The sequence below is a fragment of the Camelus bactrianus genome, chromosome 3, assembly GCF_048773025.1.
Source record: "Camelus bactrianus isolate YW-2024 breed Bactrian camel chromosome 3, ASM4877302v1, whole genome shotgun sequence".
Classification (NCBI taxonomy): Eukaryota; Metazoa; Chordata; class Mammalia; order Artiodactyla; family Camelidae; genus Camelus; species Camelus bactrianus.
In genome coordinates, this window is record NC_133541.1 from 84,313,453 (window position 1) to 84,338,106 (window position 24,654).

General features: G+C 41.8%; 1 protein-coding gene across 1 annotated transcript in view; it reads left to right on the forward strand.

Moving 5' to 3' along the window:
• Positions 1-12,231, forward strand: part of FAM170A (family with sequence similarity 170 member A) — a 57,026-nt gene extending 44,795 nt beyond the window's left edge. Inside the window, exons 8-12 of the mRNA XM_074360528.1 lie at positions 5,077-6,484; positions 9,569-9,709; positions 10,415-11,189; positions 11,457-11,512; positions 12,096-12,231. Coding sequence (XP_074216629.1) covers positions 6,415-6,484; positions 9,569-9,709; positions 10,415-11,189; positions 11,457-11,463 — 993 coding nt within the window. The 5' untranslated portion in view covers positions 5,077-6,414 and the 3' untranslated portion in view covers positions 11,464-11,512; positions 12,096-12,231. The remainder of the gene's footprint in view (positions 1-5,076; positions 6,485-9,568; positions 9,710-10,414; positions 11,190-11,456; positions 11,513-12,095) is intronic.
• The last annotated feature ends 12,423 nt before the right edge of the window (positions 12,232-24,654 follow it).

The following is a 24,654-nucleotide window of genomic DNA, read 5'->3' on the forward strand; positions in this document are numbered from 1 at the left end:
CCCTCCTGAATCTATTTTTAGAAAAGAAACAAAACAAAAAAACAAGTAGATGCAATATAATCCCAACTACACCGTTCTAGTATAAAAGTCCCTGCACAGCGTGGTGGAAAAAGGTTGTGATTCATGACCTAAGAGATGTGAGTTCTAGCCCTCGTTTGGTGCATGCATAGCTTGATGGATTTGTCAAGTCTCATATTTAATGGGGAGGAATTAGAATTTTTAAATATGGTCTCTCTTCTATTGAATAGTACTGTTACTTTTTTTTAATTTCTTTTTTTTAAATTCTTTTTTGCAGGGGGTAGGGGGGAGGTAATTAGGTTTATTTATTTATTTGTCTATCTGTTTATTTAAATGGAGGTACTGGGGATTGAACTCAGGACCTTGAGCATGCTAAGCACACACTCTACCACTGAGCTATACCTTCCCTTCCCTAGTAATACTGTTCACAATTATTTTTGCCTAAGGTGTCTAGAAAATTGGGAGACACGTGATAAGATTGTGGTCAATGATTCTGGGCGGAAGTGATGTGTGTTACTTTGGAGCTAGGACATTTAATGGCATGTGAGACTCCAGAATTCTTCCTCTCTACAGTGATGACTGATAGTGATGGCTTTGTCACGCTGAGCCCGGGAATAAGGACAATGAGGAGCAGAACTCCTCTCTAGCCCATGATGGGCATGTACAAGGAGCGGGAAGTGAACCTTTGTTGTTTTAAGCCACTGAAATTTGGGGGGATTATTTGTTATAATAAAATGATCAACCTTATTCATGAGTGATGTGATCTCCAAAGAGTATAACTGAGGTGAATAAGGAAAGCCCTAGCAATATAAAAGATCCTTCTTTTTCTTGATTTAAAATGTAAGTTTTCTATAGATAAATGCCAAAGCTGCTTTGAGGGAAATTAAGTTTCCTATATTTGGAATTAAGTTTCCTATCATTCCTACTGAAATATAGACTGGGCAGCCTTTTGAAGGCAGGGATGTAGAAATTGAAGATGATTGTGTGATCTCATAAGAAATTGATATTTACTCTTTGTGTTTCTGGCACAGAGCTCCTGAAACCCTTGGAATTTCCTACGTGCTGAGAGCAATAAATGTGTCTTTTGTTACGTTAATGAGGTGACTTTTGGAAAGCACCTCAGAATGGGGGCTGATTGCTAGTGGAGCCAACCAAGTGATTAGAGGATTGGAACTATGAGTCCCACCTCTAGGGCTCTGGGGAGATTAGAGGGGATAGAGGTTGAATCATTCACCAGTGACAGATGATTTAATCAATCCTGCTTATGTAAAGAAGCCTCCATAAAAACCCAAAAGGAGGACGTTTGGATTGCTTCTAAAGTGAACATATGGAGATGCAGGGAGAGTGGCATGCTCAGAGAGCATGGAATCTCTGGACCCTTTTTCTGTGCCTTGCCATATGCATCCTTCCACTCAGCTGTTCCTGAGTTGTGTGTGTGTGTGTATGTGTGTGTGTGTGTGTGTGTGTGTGTGTGTGTGTGTGTGTGTGTGTGTGTATAATATTCATAATAGACTGATAATCTAGTAAGTAAAATGTTTCTCTGAGTTCCCTGAGCCTGCTTTGTGTGAACAAATCAATCAAACCCAAAGCAGGAGTTGATGGAACCTCCAATCTACAGAAGCATGAGTGGCAACCTGGATTTGCTATTGGCACCTGAATGTGTGTCTGTGTGTGTGTGGTGGGGAATGGGGGTAGTCCTATAGAACTGAGCCCTTAACCTGTGGAAACTGATACTATCTTTGGGTAGATAGTGTCAGAATTGAGTTGCATTGTAGCACACCCAGGTGGGGTCTGATAACTGCTTGGTGATATGGGGAATCCCTGTTCACTCCACGTTGGAACTGATACTACAGTTGACCCTTGAACTATATGGGTTTAAACTGTGCATGGATTTTTTTTCAGTAAATACACATCTATGGATTCAAGTAAATGTGAATCATAATTTCTATCTGTAGTTGATTGAATCTGCAGATGCGAAACCTGTGGATACAGAGGCTGACTATACCACACCATTTGACATAAGGGAGTTGAGCATCCTTGGATTTTGGTGTCTGCAGGGGCTGCTGGAACCAATCCCCTTTGGACACTGAGGGACGACTGTAGAATCTTAGGTTGGATCTTAGTTCAAGGTCCATTCCCATTTAAAAGTATTCAGGGTTATAGCCCCTGAGGGTAACTGCTGCACCTCACATTTGTGCAGCTGGTAGGGTTTATAAAGTATTTTCTACATTGTTAACTTATTTGCTCTTCTATGGATAGCAAGAGGTTTTATTCTCTGTACCTTCAGTGGAGACTTTGCAGCTGCTAAGAAGAATCTAGTTGGAGAAACAAGCTAATTGTTTCCCTGTGTCCCATAGTTATTCTGATAGACATGTAGTCATATCTCAATATGGTTTTCATTTTCATTCTCCTAATGGCTAGTGATATTAAACATCATTTTGTGTACTTATTTGCCATTTGTATATCCTCTTCGGTGAAACATCTCTTCATGTCTTTTGTCCATTTTCTAATTGAATTGTTTTGTTTTTCACTGTTGAATTTGAGAGTTCTTTATATATTATAGATATTACTTCTTTGTTGGATATGTAGTTTGTAAATATTTTCTTACAGTCTGTAGCTTGACTTCTTATACCCTTAAAAAATCTTTCATGTCACAAATGATTTTAGTTTTGATGAAATCTAGTTTAACTATTTTTCCTTTATGAATCATCTTTCCTGGTTTATTGCAATGGCCTGTTACCCCAGAAGGGGAAGGGAGAAGACTCCAGTTCTTGGCTTATCTGAAAGACAGGAATATAGACAGGAGACAGTGCATTGTGCACCAAAAGATTTTAAAGGTTTTATTAGCAAGGGGAAAGTATATGTCCAACAACGGGAGGCGGGTCGGTCCAAGGGCCGATAGCAATATTCTTTGTTTGCCCCTTCTCTTACACCCTCGGTTAGAGGTGGTCTTTTGATTGACCACTCTTTCCCCTTGGAGTGCTCATGCTCATCCTGTTTTGTGCATGTTCCTACCCATGATGTACACAGAAAAACCCATGGCGGGGGCCTAAACTACAGTGCTAATTATATCACAATGAGCACTGGGTCATGTCTGGTTTGGTTCTTCTCTCTACTGTGCAGTTGTAGTTGTTGAGTTCTGACTGGTTTCTTACTGGCTCTCATTTAAGAAGAAGTAAAGCCCCTTTATTGCTGGAGGTGGACATAAAGCCATCTTCTGGACCATCCCCCTTCTCCTCCAATTTATCTGCCCAATGCCCCCACTTACCTAACTACCTAACAGGCCCACTGTTCTCTGATTCTTCCCTTGCCTCCCAATAGTCTATTCTTAACAGAGCAATTAGAGTGATCTTTTTCAGTGTCATTTCTCCTTTAAAATTCTCCAAGCTTCCCAGGTCACTCAGCATAAAAGCCAAAGTCTTGACAGTAGCCTACAAAGCCCTGTGTATGTAATTGGGTCCCTCATTATGACTCTTGGTGGTATTCAAATAGGCCAAGCAACCCCTGGACCAGAACTCCAGTCTCTTCTTTTGCCTGAAAAATATAACTTGACAGTGGATCTAAGCTTCCTTACTGGCCTCAGGTACTGAAATGGGGCCCTTTTAGTGAACATAGAACCCTTATTCAACATAGAAATCTATTCGACATAGAAATGTCCCTATTTCTTACAGTCCCAAGTTTAGTTTCTTGTTTTATTTTTCTTCATGATACTTGTAAATATTTAAACTACTACACGTTTTACAAAATTGTCTATCTTCTCCTCCAGAATTAAACTCCTTGAGAGAAAAATCTTTTTATCTGTTTTGTTTATAAATGTTTGACTACAGGATCTAGAGCCTGGCACATAGTAGGGACTCAGTAACTATTAATAGAAGGAAGAATGAATGAAGAAATGAAGGGATGAACTAATGTATGCCTGAACCTCGCGTGGGCTTGCCGTGATAAACCCCGTCGGCCCTTGCTTGGAGACCCTGAGTTGGTACCATTGGAATCATCTTTCCTTTTCTGAGCAGAGGGTCATTTCTTTCAGAAATTCAAGGTCTAACAAAAATGCCCAAAGAGTCACCCTCCTAGAAATGATAGAATTAGAACTGCTGATGAAAGTTCAGCTCCTAAGGAGATGATGATCATCAGTGGTTGTCAATGCTCTTTGTCGAAAGGTTGATGAGGAAGGAGCATTATGGTGGAGAAATCAAGCTGACAGTGCCTGAACTCGCTGATCAATCTCAACTTCTTGAAAAACAGGACAACATTTTCTTACTTCCTGTTGTGATACAGTAGGGAGGTGCACAGCATCACTTATGAAATGATCTTGTAGTTACATGAAATTGAATCTAAATCTAATTAATTCTCTACATCTAACTACCTGTTTACAAGGAAATACAGATAATAGGGAACATCTTAAATGGACTCCAAAATGTGGAAAATCTTACAGGATAAATTATTTAGTTTCTTCAGCAAAGCAGTGCCAAAAAAGGGAGAGAGAACTGTTGTAGAATAAAAGACACATTGACATGCCACATGGCAGCATGTGGACCTTGTTTAGATCTCAATTCCAATGAACCAGGTATAAAAACGACTTTTTAACACAGTTGGAGGAAAATGAGCATGGCTTGGTTATTAAGTGGTATGAAGAAATGATGGTTAAATTTCTTGGGTAAGATAATGCTATTGTTGTTATGTTAGAAACAGATTCTTACCTATTGGAGATAAATACTATTGTATTTGAGGAGAAATGACATAATGTCTGAGATTTGCTTTAAAACGCAGCACTTCCCCCACCCACCCTTCTAAACCTCCTACACTAAAATATATGAACAAAAAGCTAAAAGTGCATGCTGCATGAGTGTGTGTGTGTGTGTGTGTGTGTGTGTGTGTGTGTGTGTGTGTGTGTGTATGGAACAGAATAAGAATGGCAGAACATTGACAATTATTGAAATTGGGTGATGGGTAAATGGTGCTGCATCCTCATTATAGAATTCTCCTTACTTTGGGTATGTTTGGACATTTCTACTGCAAATTTTTTTTAAAAAATCCTCCTTGCCCCTCCTTTTCTAGGGATTCTCCAGCAAACAGGTAGACTGATTTCATCAGTGAACCATCACAAGGCTGCCCTACCTTCACTCTCCCGCTGCCTGAGACTTGAAGACATTCTGCAGTGCTCTTGCAAATCTGGACCAACCTTCATCCTCTGGGTATTGCTCATGCAAGCAGTGACTTCTGGGAATCCACTTCTTCCCAGGACTCCCAGTGGATGATGGCCACCGCCTCAAAATGAGGTATCTCTAATTCTAGAGTGGAATTAAGAGGATCCAGATGGGTTGCCACTTATAACTGGTCTAAATTACAGCCCCACAGCAAAGATGTGCAAGGAATAGTATGAAAAATGTTTTTATAACTTCACTTAATTTGTATTTTAAGCCTGATCCTGCTGGTGTCCTGTTTGGATTTCCACCCATCCCTATTTGGAAGTCATACCGGGCCAGGGTTTTGAGGGTGGAGGTGAGAGCATTGTCAGTGTCCATTGGAGCCCACAGTAGTAGTGGAGATGCCCATCAGCTCGGGTGCCATGCCTCCTTCGGTTTGGTGGCACCTGTACCACACGTGGGGTGGGTTGCCATGATTCTGCTGGTGTGCACCACACAGCCATCTCCTTTTAGAGTTTTTGCCATGTCTACCCCTCCAGCCACAATTCAGAGGCTCCTTCTCCAGGATCTCTCTGACTTAATCAGTACGTCTCGACACTGGAATGGGAAAACAAAACAGTACCTATTTGCAAAAACCTACTTCTGTTATGTTTCTGCTCAAATATCCTCTCTTTTCCTTGGAGTATGGGAGTTTAGAAAGAAAAGCTAAGATTATCAGCATGCTATTGCTGCTACACCCTGCTGTGTCCTTTCACTGGCCAATGAACAGGGTCTGCTACCCACCTCAATGTAGAAGAAAGAGTGAAATGAAGGGAGAAAAGAGAAAAAAGTAAACAGGGACAGATTACCATCTCAAAATACCCTGCCACATTTGAAAGACATGAGAGTTGAATTCACAGGAGAGGTTCTGCGGGAAAGAAGGAATTTCTCTTGAAAATGGGATCTTCACAGTTGCAAAGACTGTGTCGGACCTAGCGCAAGAATGCTCTGACGTCATCACTGAGGTCAGAGAATCCTGCTGTGGGCCTGGCGACCTTTGAACCTTAACAGCCCTGCACTGTAATGAGCACTGAGCGGTCCTGCTGGTTCACTAAGTGGTCGGAGTCTTCAGCCATCTAGGAGACTGGACTATTTTTATTGGTATCAAATCATTCCGACCGATCTCCTGAGAACCACGAAGGGCCATCTTGTGGGGAAGAGGAGGAGCTGGACGTGAGGCATCTTCTTAGGGACTTTTCTCGTTGGTGCTATGAAACAGCGACAGAAGAGGAAACATCTGGAAAATGAAGAGTCCCAGGAGACTGCCCAGAAGGGAGGCGGTATGTGTGGGGCTTGTCGGGGGCACGTGGGTTTCTGCCAACCTGAGCTTTCTCTGGGGAGGTGGGGCTGAGAGTGTGTCACCTGTGAAGTAGGGAGTGAAAGACTTTTCCTCAGCTGCTGCTGCCATCTCCATCCCGAGAGTCCCCGTGGTGTGAGATGGCACAGGAAGGCCAGCTGCCTCCAGCAGGTGGGAAGTCAGCCCTGCTGGCTTGAGGACTCTCTGCAGGGCTGCCCACGCTGGAGCCAGGTCAGACCCGCACGCGCTGACTCAGAGGAGCGGCTTTTCTCCGGCCCCGAGTTCTCTCTTATTCTCTTTTTTGGATCTTTCCATGGGGTCATGAGGTAGGGGGTGTGAAGGATGCCGAGAGAGATCTGTGAGTTGCTTGGTCCCTTTTACCAAAGAGAAAAGAGAAGCCCAATGAGTTGAAAACCCTGTTGAAAAATATCTTGAGAAGTGAAATGCCTGTTCGAAAGGAGACTGTTTCCCTAGGGATGACGTCTTATTGAAAGCATGGAGGTCTATTCCTTCAACAAGAAGAATTTTCCAAAGGAAACCAGGGGAAGGGAAGGGCCTTCCAGAGACTAAGGCCAGATGGATGGGGGAGGTCTGAGAGCCCCGGGCCACAGGGTGCCTGCCTGCCTGCATTCAATGTAGGAGAGTAGCTTTTCCTGGGAAAGGAGGTGGTCCCATGGAGGAAGGGGGGCAGAATGGAGCCCACGCCAGGGTTCTAGCTGGAGGTCTCTGCCCCAAATTAGAGCCCAGAAGCTCCCACCAGGCCCAGGGCCCTGAAGACTGGAGGACAGGCCCTGGAAATAGATGTCTAGATAGTAGGCAGGTTTTTCAGGCAGCAACTGGGACAGGATGGGGAAGGCAATGATTGCCCCCACACTTCAGAATACTTTCATCTGTGTGCGTGTGTGTGTGTGTGTGTGCGTGTGTGTGTGTGTGTGTGTGTGTGTGTGTGTGTGTGTGTGTCTGTGGTAGAGGGAGCAGTGGGGAGAATGAGAGTGAATGCTCATCACATGTAGAGTCTCCATGGTAAGGTTCCTGTCACCTTGCCCAGAACTGGTGACACTCAGTACACATAAGAGTGTATACTGAATTCTTGTTACGGATATTCCGTGAGATAGTTCCTCATGCACCCATATAAACTCTGATACAGCAAAGATATCACACATCTCAATACTTAACTTTTTTTAATTGAAGTATAGTCATTTTACAATGTTGTATCAATTTCTCGTGTACAGCATAATAGCTCAGTCATACATATACATACATATATTCATTTTCATATTCTTTTTCATTATGGGTTACCATAAGATATTGAATTTAGCTCCCTGTGCTATACAGTAGAAACTTGTTTATCTGTTTTATATATAGTAGTTAGTATTTGCAGATCCCAAACTCCCAATTTATCCCTTTCCACCTGGTAACCATAAGTTTGTTTTTTACACACATAACTTCTTTATTAAACCACTCATGGCACATATAGATAAGTACACACATGACTCTTGTACTACATCCACATACAGCCTACCTGTATCACAGTCCTCTTCCCTCACACCAAACTCTGGAGATTATATATACACACACACACACACGCACACACACACATATATATATATGTATATGTATATATACACACACACATATACATACCCAATATGTGTATCTCCCCAACAGTCACACAAACACAGCTACCTCCAGCTATCTCTAAATATCTCTCTACTAACCAGTCACATGTCACACATATCACACTTATAACACATTGTTTATTTTTAATTTAAAAAAATTTTATTAAAGTATAGTTAGTCACAATATGTCAATTTCTGGTGCACAGCATACTGTTTCAGTCATGCATATACACACATCTATTTGCTTTCATATTCTTTTTCATTATAGGTTACTACAAGATATTGAGTATAGTTCCCTGTGCTATACAGAAGCAATTTGGTTTTTGTCTAATGTATATATAATAGTATTTGCAAATCTCAAACTGCCGATTTATCCCTTCCCAACCTCCTTTTCTCCGGGTAACCATAAGATTGTTTACTATGTCTGTGGGTCTGTTTCTGTTTTGTAGATAAGTTATTGGTGTCTTCTTTTTTCTTTTCTTTCTTTTAGATTCCACATATAAGCAATACCATATGGCATTTTTCTCTCTCTTTCTGGTTCACTTCATTTAGAATGACGATCTCTAGATCCATCCATAACACATTGTTCAGTAATGCCAGACCCCCTTTGTATAAACCACAATAAAACACAGACTCAACAATCCCTATCAGGGTTGCCAGATAAAATACAGGACATCCACTTAAATTTGAATTTCAGATAAACAACAAGTAACTTTTCAGTATAAGTATATCCCAAATATTGTATGGGCCATACTGACAGGAAAAGTAAGTATGACCGAATACTGCATGGGAATATTTACACTAAAAATGATTCTTGGTTTATCTGAAATTCACTTGTAACTGGGTGTCCTGTATTTTTGTTTGCTAAATCTGGCAACCCTTAAAGACTTGCCACCAGCTGACATGTTACTTAATACTTACTGTATTTCTTTTTAGTGTCTGTCTTCCCCTCTTAGAATGTTCAGCATTACCAGAGCCCAGAATAATGGAGTAGTGCCTGATGCAGAGTAGCTGCTTACTGAATTCTGTTGAATGAATGAATGAGCACACACCATAAGTACAGCCGCACCCTGCCATCAGGAAAAGTTACATGTCCCATAACGCCTGAGTTGTGAACAGAAGCCATGCACATAAACTCCACAGGCACAGATACACACATTTCCACCAGACTGACCCCACACTTAGCAAAAGCTTAGCCAATACTCATCAAATTCACATTTTACACATATTTAGTCGCCACTCAGGTCTGCATTCCTCACAAGACACTAACAGAATAATTGTTGATTTTAATTAAATACTGGCTTATCCACTGGGGACCACACTTCTAAACTGGTGTATTCACTGCATCTGACATGTGTCAGACACTCAGTAAATACTTGTTGGACAGATGAATGATGAGCAAACATGCCAAACCCACTGTATCTCTGAGCCTTTCACGTCTCCCTCAGGAATCTCCAAGTCACAAGTTGATGCCCCTCAGCTTGGATCCCCTGCGGTGGCCCAAGGATGTGGCCCAGGAGTAGGAAAGATCTCCTCGTCCTCCGAATACTTCTCTTGTGTTTCTTCTCCATGCAAGCTCACCCATGACAGTAAGGATATGGGGCTCCTTGGGGCAGCAGTGCTTGGCTGTGGGGCAGGAGGCACATAGATCCAAGCCAGGCTGAGAGGAGACCCAGGGCATCAGAGGTCATCAGTGCTCTGTGGAGGGGCCTGGGTGGGAAGGCAGAGCTGTTAGGAGAACTGGGATCTGAGCTCAGTGTGGGAGGGTGTGAGTCCTGGGCAACCATGGTGGGGAAGTTAAGGATCAGGGGCCAGAAAAGTCTGGGCTTGAGGTGGAGGGACTGGTCAAGCATCTTCAGAGGAACATGTAGGGTTCGTCTTTGCCTTTGTTTCCAGAAAAGGACAGTGTTCTTCAGCACAGGCCTCCAGCACAAGAGCAAGACCATCCAGCTCAGGTCCACACACCTCACATACAACTCATGTGCATGCTCAGCACACCATGCCACTCTCCTATACCACCACCCACATATAACACACCAGTTATATCTCAAACTCACACTCTTCTTATAGCACCCACCCCCAAAATCCCTCACATACCTCAGCCCTCACCACCATGCTTCATGCCCCTGTATACAGACACCACCTCAGTATCCCTCCACACATCAATGAAATCTCACCAGATATGCTTCCCTATTATACTGACAATAGCCAGCAAGCCCATGACACAGCCTCAGCACGTCACAGCTTCGGTCATGCTCCATCCATGTTCTTATGTCTCTCATTTCCTTTCCCAGGAATCCGGAGATCACATGGAGACAGTCGCCAGCCTAGAGTGCCCCTAGCACAGGTTCAGGAACATGGGGAGACTGTTCTCCCCTTAGAGCACGTCTCATCCCCTTCATCCTATAAGACCTGTGTGTCCTCTCTGTATAGAAACAAAGAGGAACAGGGCATGAAAATATACTACATGCAGGTACAAATGAGAAAGGGGGTAGCTGTCTCCTGGGAGACAGAGAAACCCTCGGAGACCCTGGAAAAGCAGCCGAAGATGGAAGAAGTGAACCTTGCTGAAGGAGTGTGGGTAGGTACCCCCCCCTCTGATGTGTCCACCAGAAACCTCCTGTCTGACAGCGAGCCCAGTGGGGAGGAGAAGGAGCATGAGGAAAGGGCAGAGTCAGACAGCCCACTAGGGTCACCTGCAGTCGAGGAGAGACCCAGGGCCAAGACCCCTGACTGGCTGGTGACCATGGAGATTGGCTTCAGGTGCATGGCCTGCTGCCGGGTCTTCTCCACCTTGGAGCTCCTCCAGGAGCACGTGCAGTATGGCATCCGGGAAGGCTTCAGCTGCTACGTCTTTCATCTCACCATGGCTCAGCTGACAGGTAGCGTGGAATCAGAGATCATCCCCAAGGAGGAGGTGGTGGAGGAGGAGGAGGAGGAAGAGGAGGAGGAAGAGAAGCAAGAAGAAAAGGCGAATGAGGAGGAGCAGCCCACAGGGGAAGACCTCAGCAAGAGGAGACCCTGGAGCCAATGTCCAGGCTGTGTGTTTCATTCTCCGAAGGACAGGAGGTGCGCAGCGGCTGGGTCTGCCGAGGGCGTGTTACCTTCTCCAAGCCAGTGCTCTCTCCAGTCTGGGCTCATGCCTCCACAGGGGAGACTTGGGGGCTTTATGCCCTCAGGGGATAACTGAAAGGGGGAATACCTGGGCCCCTTGCTTCTTGTCCAGGCATTTAATAAAGTCATGACTCTAAGTGGGAATTTATCCGTCACTTTCAGCTCCTGCAGGAAGTTCTCTCTAGCTAAGAAGTACTTTTCTCTGTTTTGGTTTCCACACAGCAACTGAGTCATGGGCTGACGATCCTGGAAGGTGGTGTGGACTTCTCTTAGAAGAGGTAAGATCTGAGGCTGGTGCAGTGTTCTGAGCATGAGAAATGTCATGGGAAGGGGCTGCAGGGATGTGGGTTACCTAGGGGCCCTCCAGTTGCATCAACCTGGGGCATACCCAGCACTTTTGGGAAATTGGTCTCTGTTGACTTAAACAAGAATGTGGAGAGTTTTGACTAGGAGTTTTCTCAGGGTCTCTGTGATTGACCTCATCTCTAAAAGCGCGTACTGCTAGCAACTCTTCTTGGCAGAGGGAGCCAGGTGAGGTCTGAAGAGAGGACAAGGGACCTCACAGGCCAAGTGGTTTGAGGTCTGAGAGCCTCTGGCCTGAGCTGGGATCTCATCTTGGCCACTGCACAGAGCCCTCTGAGGGAAAGGGGAGTGTGAGAGGGAGTCATGTGGAACTGACGTCCCAAGAGATCTGGAAATGTTCCAGATCCTTCATTTTGCCGTAGTTGATCTGGAAGCAGACTCACTGTGGTATGTGTGGCTCTGAGCTTTAAGACAAAGGTGAAGGGTACCCCTGACCAGCAGAGCTCATGTTGCTTCTTGTCTCTTCCTGTTCTGCCTCATTTGTTTTATCACTTCCAGGGAGAAGAAAGGACCCTGGGGATAGGAGCAGACAGAATGCCAGTGGTCTTGAGGAGGATGAAGGGACCAGCACTCAGTCTAACATCATTTGACAATATGAACATCATAAGGAATAAAGAGTGTTTTCTAAACCTTTCCTAGATATATTATTTAATTAAATTTTTCTGTCTGTCTGTCTGTCTATCTCATCTATCTATCTGCCTGCCTGCCTACCTACCTACCTATCCATCCATCTATCTATATATGTCATCTCTATCTAAGTCTCTAGTGGTTTTTAAACAAGGTTTCATGTAAACACCAAGGTTATTCACCAGCCTTTTCCAGAAGAATCAGTATCTGAGCTCCTAGGATCTGCATGACTATTTTTCCAAGGCGGGATACTATATTTCACATGAGACCATAACAGACTACCCTGAGTTCAGGTAAAGGAACTGTGAAGGAGCAGGTGATGTGGAAACCATGTGCAATGGGTCATGACTGAAAGCCCTGTGAAGGGTAACTTCAGAGGCTAAGGGGTGGTGTGTGTGTCTCTTTAGGTCTAGCTTGGAAGAGGGACTGTCACAGTTTCACAGGGGAACACCAGGACAGGGGAGGAGTTTCTCAGTCTTGAAGCTGTATGTGGAGCAGTTTCCTCCTGAGATGGTTATAGTGTTTGCGAAGAGCCCATCTGACTTCAATCAGGAATTGGAGAAGAAATTTCTATATTAGGAATGTGAGCCAGGGAGCTCTGATAGTTACAGTTCTGTTTTACTTCACTTTCTAATAAAATTCTTATTCTAGCCTCTCAAGGTTTTGACCCCATCATCTGAACTTCATCCTTACATCACTGCTACCACCACTGGAACTAAAGACATCTGGGTGGCACTGAAGACTGATCTGGATGTATGAGGTTGTCCATGGTCTTTTAAGGTAAGGGAGGAATAATGTGTCTTCCTAATCTGAGTGGGGGCCACAATCAGGTTTTGGTAGGACTGATGGAGTTGGAAGGAAATAATGTGAAGGTCAGAGATTTTTGTCAATTTAAGCAGAATAAGATCTAATTTCAAAGTCCCATGAGTTTTTTTTTTTTTCAGTACGTGTAAGAACACTTCCCTGGGGCTTCATTGAATCAACAATGGTTCCAGTGATCTGGTTTTGTCATTATTATTTGGATAATAATAATAATAAGCCACCTTCCCAGCTGGTTTTATGCTCCCCGGTGTCTCCATCTGGGATATCACCTGCATCTCCACGTCCCTTGCCGCAAGATGCCTAGTGCCTCCTTTAACTCTCATTCCAAAGAACTCAGGATTTGAGGCTTATCCTACCCTTCCATCCTCACGCCACCCTCTGGGAGAGTCCACTGACACTCTGACAACCTCCCATCCTCTATAAGCTCCTTTGTTCCTTTTTGCCTGCTGCTGAGCTCCCCAAGAACAATCCCTTTCCCCCTCTTTTCCCAGGTCTACCTAATCTCCTCTCCTTTCCTTGCGATGTTTTTTTGACTTTCCTCTTTCACTGACTGCTTCAGGTACTTAGGGTTTTATTCCACATCTATTGGTAGAATGTGGTTATAAAGTGAGAGTTCTTGCTGCTGTTCCTCCTGGGATAGAGACTTCCCTGCAGGCGTGGAGTGGGGCAACATGCAGGCCTGTGGGTGGGATTCTGAGCACTGCAGAAAGCGGTTACTGCTGTGCTCACAAACTCTCCCAAGATCTGCATTGACCATGAAGTGGGGAAGTGAGGCCTGTGTCTTGAATGCTCTTCTAAGACAAGTGCACACATCGATCACACCAGATTTCTCTGTAGGGCCACTGACAAAACAAATTTCGAATAAGATTCTGAATCCCTGCTCAGAGGAAGGTAACTTCAGTACAATCTGAAGCCATACTTTTAAACTGTTGGTTAGGATTCCAGTCAAGTTGATGTAGCTAAACTCCCTTCTCTGAGATCCACTTAAAGGAACTAGAGCGGAAAATGAAATAGATGGGGATTTCTCCCAAATAGGGAACCCTTGCCACACAGACCAGCGGGGCAGCCAAGTGTGACCCTCCTAACTTAAAATCTCTTGCTCACTCTCTGACTTTCCCAAGTGCCTGAGATGTGGAGGGGTGGCTGGAGGCGATGGTCATGCCAGGCTGGGTCGCCTCGAGATGCTGATGCTGTTCCTGGGCATGTGGTCCTCAAACCAGTTTCCCTTGTGCCTGGCCACACCACTCTCTCTCCCTTCATCCTTCCCTCCCTCTCTTTCCTACCTCCCAGTGCAGAGAATACTCTTTACAATTGAGGTGGGATTTATTATTTGTTCACTGAACTCTCGCCTGTTCTCCTGTGTCTTCTGCTTTTAACATTCCAAAGCTGAGAACTGTCTTTTATTCTCCTTTATTTCTGTTGAGTCTTTACCTTCTTATTGCCATGAACTAAGGATGCCTAGCTGACTGGATGGGGGAAAAAATCCAGGAGGCAAAGAGAAATAATTTAAAAAATTTAGTTTATTTTTCATAGTATTATCCACCTATATAAATTTAAAATGTAGAAGTACTGGAGTGGGAAGGATAAATTAGGAGTTTGAGATTAGCAGGTACTAACTACTATATATAAAATAGATAAAGACCAGTTCCCAGAAATTAACATAACATTATAAATCAACTATACCTCAATTAAAAAATTTAGGAATACTATAGGAATATTGTCTTTGTTAAAAAACTGAATTATTTAAAAATATTCAATGTGTAAAAGTAAAATAAAAGTCCCCCTTTACAATAACCCAACCCCACTCCCAAGACTACTTCCTACAGCAGAGATTTTTGATTATTAGCTATTTAATTTCAAGACTTTTGGTCCATGAATATACATAGGTAGGTGTTTTATATGTGATTTATAGCTTTATAGAAATTTTTGATTTATAAATTATATCCTACCATATCTACTCTAAAATTAACATTTTGATTGGAAATCTTTTAATATGTTTTATATAGAGATTTAATTTGAATATTTGCTGTAGGTCTATCCCAGTTTTTAGGCAAATGTAACTTCTAGTGACAAATCATAATAGAATTAACTACGCCCTTATTGGTGGACATTTTGAGAAAGATGCTCTTTTTTCCCTGATACTGTCTTGTGACTTTGCCTGTTAACCAGATTGCATTTCTTCTAATTATTCATTGGGTATCATTAATGTCCAATAAAATATTTTAAATTGTCTTCAGTTTCCCTGTGGATTTAAAACTCTGTACTTCAATTTTCCCTCAATATCTGTAATTTTTTCATGGCTATTTCTCTACTTAAAGATAAATAACTACATGATTGATTTCTTTGTGTGTGTGTGTGTGTGTGTGTGTGTGTGTGTGTGTGTTTTCCTTCTCTTTCCAAGGTACTGAATTTGATTGTGTCTTATGGATCAGTAAAAAATGCTAGTCTTTGAGTCAGGCAGAACATTGGGCCCTTGACCAAGTAACTTACCTATCTGGGCTTCAGCTTCTGTATGTATAATCAAGAGACTAGAAATAGCTGACGTTTCAAATGCTGTGTTTGTGTGACTGACTCTGACTTATTGATCTGCTGCTTGAGAAGAGGGTCTCTTGTCATCAAAGGAGAACAGTCTTTTTTTTAAATCTTGGGTTGGGCAGAATTTAATTGGTCATACTCAATTCATTAGCTATATTTAGTTTTACATATGCTTAGCTCTAAATACTTTATATAGCTCTTGTGACTTTTATTTATTTTCAAATTTTAATTTATTTTTATTATTTTTATTGAAGTCTAATTGGTTTAAAATATTTTATTAATTTCTGGTATACAGCATAGTGGTTCAGTTATATATATAATATATATATATGTATATTCCTTTTCATATTCTTTTTCATTATAGGCTATTATAAGGTATTGAATATAGTTCCCTGTGCTCTACAGTAGGACCTTGCTCTTTATCTATTTTATATATATTAGTTAGCAAATCTTGAACTCCCAGTTTATCCCTCCAGCCCCCCACCTTTCCCCCTTTGGTAACCACAAGATTGTTTTCTATGTCTGTGAGTCTGTTTCTGTTTTATAAATAAGTTTATTTGTGTCTTTTTTTTTTAGATTCCACATATAAATGATGTCATATGGTTTTGTCTTTCTCTTTCCTCTTTTTGGCTTACTTCACTTAGCATGACAATCTCCAGGTCCATCCATGTTGCTGGAAAAGGCATGATTTCACTCTTTTTAATGGCTGAGTAGTATTCCATTGTATGCATATATACTACATCTTCTTTATCCAATCATTTGTCAATGGACTTTTAGGTTGTTTCCATGCCTTAGCTATCGTCAATAGTGTGATAAACATTGGGGTGTGTGTACCTTTTCAAATTAAAGTTTCCTCTGGATATATGCCCAGGAGTGGGATGGCTGGATTATACGGCAAGTCTATTTTTAGCTTTTTAAGGAATCTCCATACTGTTCTACATAATAGCTGCACCAATTTACGTTCCCATCAACAGTGTAGGAGGGTTCCCTTTTCTCTACACCCTCTTCAGCATTTATTGTTTGTGGACTTTTTAATAATGGCCATTCCTACTGGTGTGAAGTGATACCTCATTGTAGTTTTGACTTGCATTTCTCTAATAGTTAGTGATATTGAGCATTTTTTCATGTGCCTTTTGGCCATTTGTATGTCTTCTTTGGAGAAATGTTTGTTTAGGTCTTCTGCTCATTTTTTTGATCAGGTTGTTTATTTTTTATTATTGAGTTGTATGAGCTGTTTGTATATTCTGTAAATTAAGCCCTTGTCAGTCGTACCATTTGCAAATATCTTTGCCCATTCCATAGGTTGTCTTTTTGTTTTGTTTATAGTTTCCTATGCTGAGCAAAAGCTTAATTTAATTAGGTCCCATTTGTTTATTTTTGCTTTTATTTCTATTGCCTTGGTAGACTGCCCTAGGAGAACACTGCTAAGATTTATGTCAGAGAATGTTTTGCCTATGTTTTCTTCTAGGAGGTTTATTGTGACTTGTTTTATGTTTAAGTCTTTAAGCCACTTTGAGTTTATTTTTGTGTATGGTATGAGGGAGTATTCTAACCTCATTGATTTACCTGTCATTGTCCTGTGACTATGTTAAATATCTTATTTTTTCTTATTTTCTATTACATTTTCTAATTTGTTATTACCAGCATATGGGAACTTGATTAATTTTTAGAATTTGTCGATTTTATGTCTATTTGCCTTGTTGAACTACCTTATTAGTTTTTACTAGTTTATCTGTGGATTCTTTTGAGTTTCTTAGGTAAATGATGATATTAAATTTTATATTTAATGTGTATTAAATGATATAAATGATGATATTAAATTTTATATTTAATGTGTTTGGATAACTTTAGCTCATTGTAATGTATAGGTACTTTTAAAACACATAATAACCTTTTCTATACCTTTTTAAAGAATCCCATTTCCCCAGAGGTAGCCACCATAAAAGATTTGTGTGTATCCAGTTTATATTTTAATTATTTTCTTTCTTTTATATATATATGCAACATGTTAAATTGATATAAATATTTATGTAACTGTTGCCATAATCTAATATCCTGCATCTTTTTTTTCTTTCAGTCAATATTATGTTTTCAAGATTTATTCTTGTCACTTTGTGTGGCTCTAGATCTTTCATTTTTAACTGTTTGATATTATTCCCTTATATGTGTACAGCACCATTTATTTTTCATTCAGGTATTATTGGACAATTGGATTGTTTCCACCCGTTCTGTAGAACAAACAGTGTTTCCTAGAACATCCCTGAAAACTTCTGACAGTCAAGAAGGGCTAGGCAGTCTGAAGAATTGCTGCTTGCCTATAGCCACCTTCCAACAGGCCATCTCCAGCCAACAATTTGAAAGACAGATGAAATGAAAATTCCCCCAAATGGGAAGATCTAAAGAGCATCCCAGAAAGTGAGGGGCTAGTGATAGGCATCCTTTTGAGATCCTAGGGGAGTCTGGGCTAACCTGAACCACCTCCTCCTCTATCCTCAAGAGAGATGTGAAGGAAAGAAGACTTCAGAAACTGTGAGTAGACTGAGGGAGATATGTGTGTAGGAGGCAGAAGTGTTATTGAGGTCCTCAAGTGGGTTGTGTGGGTGTATAACCTCTAGATAGTCAGGGTCTGCCTTCTGAGAACTTCTCTCCTAAGGATGCTTGTAATTAAGGTGATAGCAGGCATGTACAGCTGACCTGGTCCACACTGTTGCAGAAAGCTGTTGCTTGATCAGGATCTCTTCCTGTTCACACACTCTAGTGTCCTGTTACTTGGTTGTTGCCTTTGGTACTCCACTGATGTGAACCACAGTATCTGGAGAATGGAAAACACTAATGACCTGTGTTGGCATGGACATTAGTTGATAGCTTGAGGGTGGGGAAGGAAGCCAAATGAAGGTCAAGAAGGAAAGATGGAGTTTGAGGAGAAGATATGAGTGGAGGGTGTTTTTCTCAAGTCTTGATGAATGAAATCTAGCTCCAATGCCTCAAGGATTTCTCAAAGTCCTGCTTGTTCTCAAGGCTGATGTGGGGCTGGGGTCACTCGATGAAGGAACAGTATGCACCTGTTATCTCATTGCTTGCTCACACTTCCAATCCTCCCAAACCCACTCTGCGGGACAGCTCTTCCCCTGAAACAACTTCCCACCTGCCACTGTCATCTCATGAACACCACTGGACCTTTCCAGTGTCCCCTAAAATGCCATTGCAGTAAACTTGTAATTTGATAATCACGCTTGTCACCATAATCTCAGCATCTTCTGATAAGTGTTATCTACTTTATTCCATAGCCTTCCCACATCAATAATCTTCCTTCACTTTAATGCTGCAGGTTAACCCATTAGAATTTTTTTTCTTTCTCTTCTTTTGCAAATCCTCTCTATCTTTAAGGTACTTTACTTGTCTCTACCATCCTGCTATCCTGGCCTTTTTCCCGATTTAGATAACCTTTTAATCTCCTTCCCTAATTTTCCCACAAACATTTAGAGTTTATTCCTCACAAATTATGCGATGTGTGTTGAAAGGGGAGAACCTCACTTGTGTTCTTGCTTTATGGAAGCTTCCCTTTTTTTGACAACTGACAAAAGCAGGTCCATGGAGACCCTCAGATCAGTTCCCAACCCTTCTAAGAACAAAGCTCATACCAAGACTACCTTCATCAAATTAGAGTCCCCAGACAATGATCTAAGTTCAGATTTGAATTTATATCCAGTTAAGATAATTTAGGTAAAAGTTATGGGAATAAATATACCTTAACATCCACTTAAAAAAACAAACAAACAAAAAAAACTGAATTGGAAAGAAACCACCCATAAAACCCATATGGGAATGGTTCCATTTCGCACAATATCCAAATATAGTTTGAGAATATCTGCTGCACACTGTAAAGTTTCCCTCTTTCTAATCAGTACGGGGTGTGTGAGTGTTTATGGTGATAGAGTTGAAAGGGCCCTATGAGCTCTAGTCACTTACCCGGCCAGGCTCAGTGGAGATGCCCGTTGCCCTGACTACGATGAGAACATCGGGTCTGACAGATTTCTGCTGTTCCTGCCGTGCCAGGCAACTCTTAAGCGCAAAGGCCACGGCCTTTTTTGGTTTCTCAGATGACATCCCACTCTGAGATTTCCTGGCCTACTCGTGTGCTGCCAAGAATCTGACCTGTTCTGGGTCCCCAGAACTCTCTCTTCTTCTCAATTCCTAGGGAATATTTTCCCCAGTCTCTTGGCCAAGTTCTTTCCTCTCCAAGACACTCTGCTTTTTCCCTCGAAACTTTAAAGTCTCCTGTTTTTTTAACAGTTGATTTTGATGGCTTCTTAAACATAGAGTCAGAATCATTATCAGTAGAAAAACTAGCTTACCTTTTCTGAGGGGTCATGAGAATTTAATCTTTAAGCTTCTCTAATGAAGACGGGAGATAATGAGAATAAAATCAGCTAAGAATTACTGACCAAGTGTCATGAACCCAGCACTCTTCTACACATTTGTATGGACTGTCTAGTCTGCAGGTGGCTCTGTGAAGCAGATGCCATTATCATGTCTCTTCTGGTCTAAGGGAGTGTGAGCGCAACTCCCGGAACCATCTGAGAATTTGTTCTTGTTTTGCAGCCCTGAGTTCAGCTGGGACCAGATCACACTAGCTTGGAGCATTTGAAGGTGATGGATGAAGAACTTATTCATGCCTGAAGTTACTGTACACTGTAGTTATATCAGGTACTAAGAAATTCCAAGATCACTGAGGCGTGCTTGGCCCAGATAAAGCATACCTATCCAGAGTGTTTTTTGTGCAGAAAACCTCTGGCCTAGGGGAGTTCTGAGCTGGTTCTGTTTGTTCCCACCAAGTATAGATACAGGGGCTACCCCTCCATACCAAGACCACCCCTTTAGGTGTCTGGGCCATCCCACAACTCAAGGGCTTATGAATGTCCAGGCATAAGAGACACACAATAAATTGGATGGGGGACCCCTGGGTTCTTCTCTTGCTTGTGAGTCATGGGTGCTGGAGGCACATCCTCATGTGGAGGCAAGCAGAGTAGTCTCAGGGTGCTTGCTCTTCACTTGTGTGTTCCTTCCTGGTCAGTTCCCTTGTCTAGCACCCCCACCTCCCTCTGTCCAGCCCAAGGAATCCTTTTCCTCCTAAGGGCACACTATTTCCATCAAACCCTTTCCCCAAAGTTTGATCGTTTTGAGTTGTTGGCATTCCAAAGACTCTCTCGCACTTCCCTTCTGTTCTATCATTGCCTCCCTCCACAGTGGCCTGCTCACTCAAATGAGTATAGATCCAAAGATAGCAAGAAATGCCAGCAATTCTGAAGTAACAATATAGACATATCAGGGAAAATTCAAGACACTGCCACATTAAAAATATTTACACTTACAGGTTTTTTAAAGTCTCAGAATGATATAGAAATTGAATTACACTTAATTTTTTATTTACTCCTTCTGCAATTTATTCCAATCCTCAAAGTTAACAAGATTAACTATTTGACGTATAAACTTTCAGACATTTTTCTACACATACACACTTTTTTCTTCCACATAGGGGTGTGAACTAGGTCACCTCCAACATGCTGTGATTCTAAGATTCACTCTCCCACTGAGTCATCCACTGATAAAGTAGTCTTTTTCATGGAGAAATATTTCCATTAGTTAATAGTCAATATCTGTGGAGAGCTTACTCTTTGTCTGTGATTTCTAGTTACTTTATACATAATTTTTACAACATATCTATGGAGTCGGTACAGTTATAAACCCCATGTGACAGATAAGTGCAGATAAGTACAGATAAATACAGAGGCCAAGCGACTTGCCAAAGACATTGGAGCAAATCAGAATCCATGCCTCTCAAATTGTTTTATTCTTTTGCCTCCATCTGGGAGACCTAATGAGTTTTGTGACTAAAATCTTATACATCATGTTACATTTTTACATCTCTAAAACAAGCACGGGGTGTTATAGGGAGTAACTAAACTGAATAGCTTCCTGAATGCTATTTATGTCTTGTCAAGTCTAGGATGTAGTCCAAATAGAAACAGGAAAATGTAGATAAGCAGAAAAGTACTGGGATTGTAGTGTTATTGGGGCCAAGATGCAGACACAGAACTACTTGCTGTTTCTGCCCCAGGCCTTTGGAAGATCTCCACCAAGTGCCAGTGTCCCGGGGGCAGTCACTCTGTTCACTGCTTAGCACAGAAGCATCCTCAGTTTGATAGAATCCTAAGGAAGCCTCACATTTGCCCAGCAGTTTTACACTGTCGATGCAATAATATTTTCAGGGTATGGGAGGATATCAAGCTATGAAAATATCCTTGGAGAGATTTGTTTATTAAGTTTGGCTTTTTTAGTCTCCCTAATACTTCTTTACTAAACACCAGGTGATTTCCTTCGCTTTTCAGAATCATATTGTTTTCCCTTTGTCTAAGGAACTTTCATACTTTTGATGAACTGTTAAGTTTTGAAAAAATAGACATATTTTTAAAATAAAGAAGATAGTGGCAATGACAAGTAGAAAAAGCCACAAAACTGAGGATATACTTCACTATAGCTAATTAATTGGAATGAAAGTTTGTGCTCACTGTTTAGGGTGTGTAAATAAAAGTCATGGATGCTCTGTGGCATCTCTTGGATCTTTATGACCCTTCATCACTTCTGATGAGTAGGGTTGATAGATAAAAATATAGGCCGTTTAGTTAAATTTGAATGTCAAAAAAACACAATGAGTACATTTTTAATACAAGTATGCCCCCAATATTATGCAGGATATACTTATACTAAAATAATTATTTATAAGGCATCTAAAGTTCAAATTTAACTGGGTATCCTGTATTTTTATTGACTAAATCTGACAGCCTTACTAATAAGCTACAGTGGAGGCAGCTAAGGGATGGTCCACACTCTTGTGATGGCTCTTGGACAGTCACAAATTGCTTGAGGAGATGCAGGTACAGTAGGAATTTCTTTTTGGACGTAGCTCAGAAGCCACGGCCAGCCCTTGACTGCAAGTACTTCCTTGGATTTCCTTGTCGTGGGGTGAACCTTCCTCTTAATGGCGTTTTGAAAGTCTGGAAGACCATATCCAAAGGGAGCCCCAAAGTCAGTCTGACCCTCACAACTACGTTTCCAATTCAAAATGGAATCTTCCTGGAATTAGCTGCATGCGACTCACAAGAGATGAGGAGATTTGTGAAAATTGGGAGTAAAATGTCTTTAACCCTTTGTAGATAAAGTTTTGCTGTCCTGGGAGACTTAACAGGAACACTGTGAAAGATTCCAGGTCCCCAGATAGACAGAAATAATCCTGTTATACTTCTGTATGTGTGACTAGTGGTTCAGAAGGCAAAGATCTGGTTTTAGAAAGACAGATCCAAGCTTGGATGTTTCTGGGGACAAGGCAAAGTCCTGAATTTCACGTTCACTTTTTATGGCTTGTGGAGATAGCAAAGAACTGCACATAGTTCCCAGAATGGAGGAGACCTTGGCTTCATTCATTGTGATGGCTTTTATATTTGGTTCCATCAAGACTGTGTTTCAAAGGTGGAGCTTGTTTACACCTAGGGAGGTGCAGAAAGTTCTCTAATGTGGTGTTTGGACCTTCACTCTCAGAGAAAGAGTAGGGCCGAGACTATGGAAATACCTTGAACTTTCTGGGCTGACAGTGGCATTTCCCAAGTGCTCTTCCCTTGGTGCTGCTCCCTGAAGTGTGCAGAGGGACTGTCACCTGTTTTGTGGCCTGTCCTAGCATTGTGAAAGTGAGCTGCTGCACCTGGCCCAGAGGATTGCAGATGTGGTGGGAGAAGTCTGGTCAAACTTAGGTAACACTGTTATTACCAGAGCCAAGGGGAACAAATTACCAGAAGTGGAGGTGTCTGGGGTGGGAAGGATATTGCTGTAATTTCACAAATGCTACAGGATCAGGGTGGACAACCAGAATTACTGGGCTGTGATTTGTTTTGTAGGTAAGAGAGGGAGGAATGGAATAGGGACTGACCTCATGCATCTGGTTAGCATGTCATTCATTTATTCATTCAGCCAATAGATATTTACTGAGTTACTGTATCATGTATCAGATACTACGTTAGAGAAGAAATCCAATTCTCAGTCTTTAAGGAGCTTATGGTTCAGTCAGAGACACTGATACATAGGCAATTACAACGCAGGAAGTAAGTCATTTGATAGGGGAAGTGGATCTTTATGAGTGCAAACAGGAAAGTCAGTTTAACCAAGCCCGGTGGTGAGGATAGGGAATGGGAGACCCAGAGAGACTTCCTGAAGGAAGTGATATTGGAGATCTACAGGGTAAGTATAAATTTTTTAGGATCTTTCCAGGCAAAGATGGAAGAAAGGAAGAAAGTTTCAGGCAGAGGAACCACAGAATCCTTAAAATGAGGAGAATGTTTTATGGCTTGGGCATGAAATTTGAGGAAGGAGGGTGACAGGAGATGTGGCTGGAGAGAGAGGCAGGGCTCTGTCATTTAAACCTTGTTCTGTGGGCAGTGGGGATTCACTGAGGGTGCAGGTGAGGAGTGACTCCATCAGATGTGTGTTTTAGAAAAGTAATTTAGGTGATGGTGTGTAGGGTGGATTTAACCGAGTATCAACGTAGACAGTAAGCTCAGATTCTTCTGTGTGGGATGAGTGTCACTCATGGGACTATGTGGGTCACTGGATTCAAATGGGGCCATGGGTGCTTTTTGTTCTCTTTTTAAAATGAGGCAAGGCCAGAGGATGCCATGCCTTAATCCATTAAAAGCATCATGAAATCAGTGAAATCTCCTGAGATTCTGCAGTACAGATCTTTCTTTGTATTATTTTAAGTTACCTCGAGACCTGAACAGGCTAATGCTGTAGAAAAGGGGTCTGGCACATATAACACCCAGCTGGAAATAAAGCTGATAAGGAAAAACAGAATTTGAGGAATTTGAGGGGTGGATGCTACAAGTATAGAACAGTGAAAGGCCTTTCCAAGCCACAGCTTTATAACTCCTGGTTCTCTTTACCGTCTCCTCTCCCTGACTTCCAACCTCATGAGGATAAAAGTGCATCCTAGAGACCTGTGATTAACTTCCCCCCATTACACTCT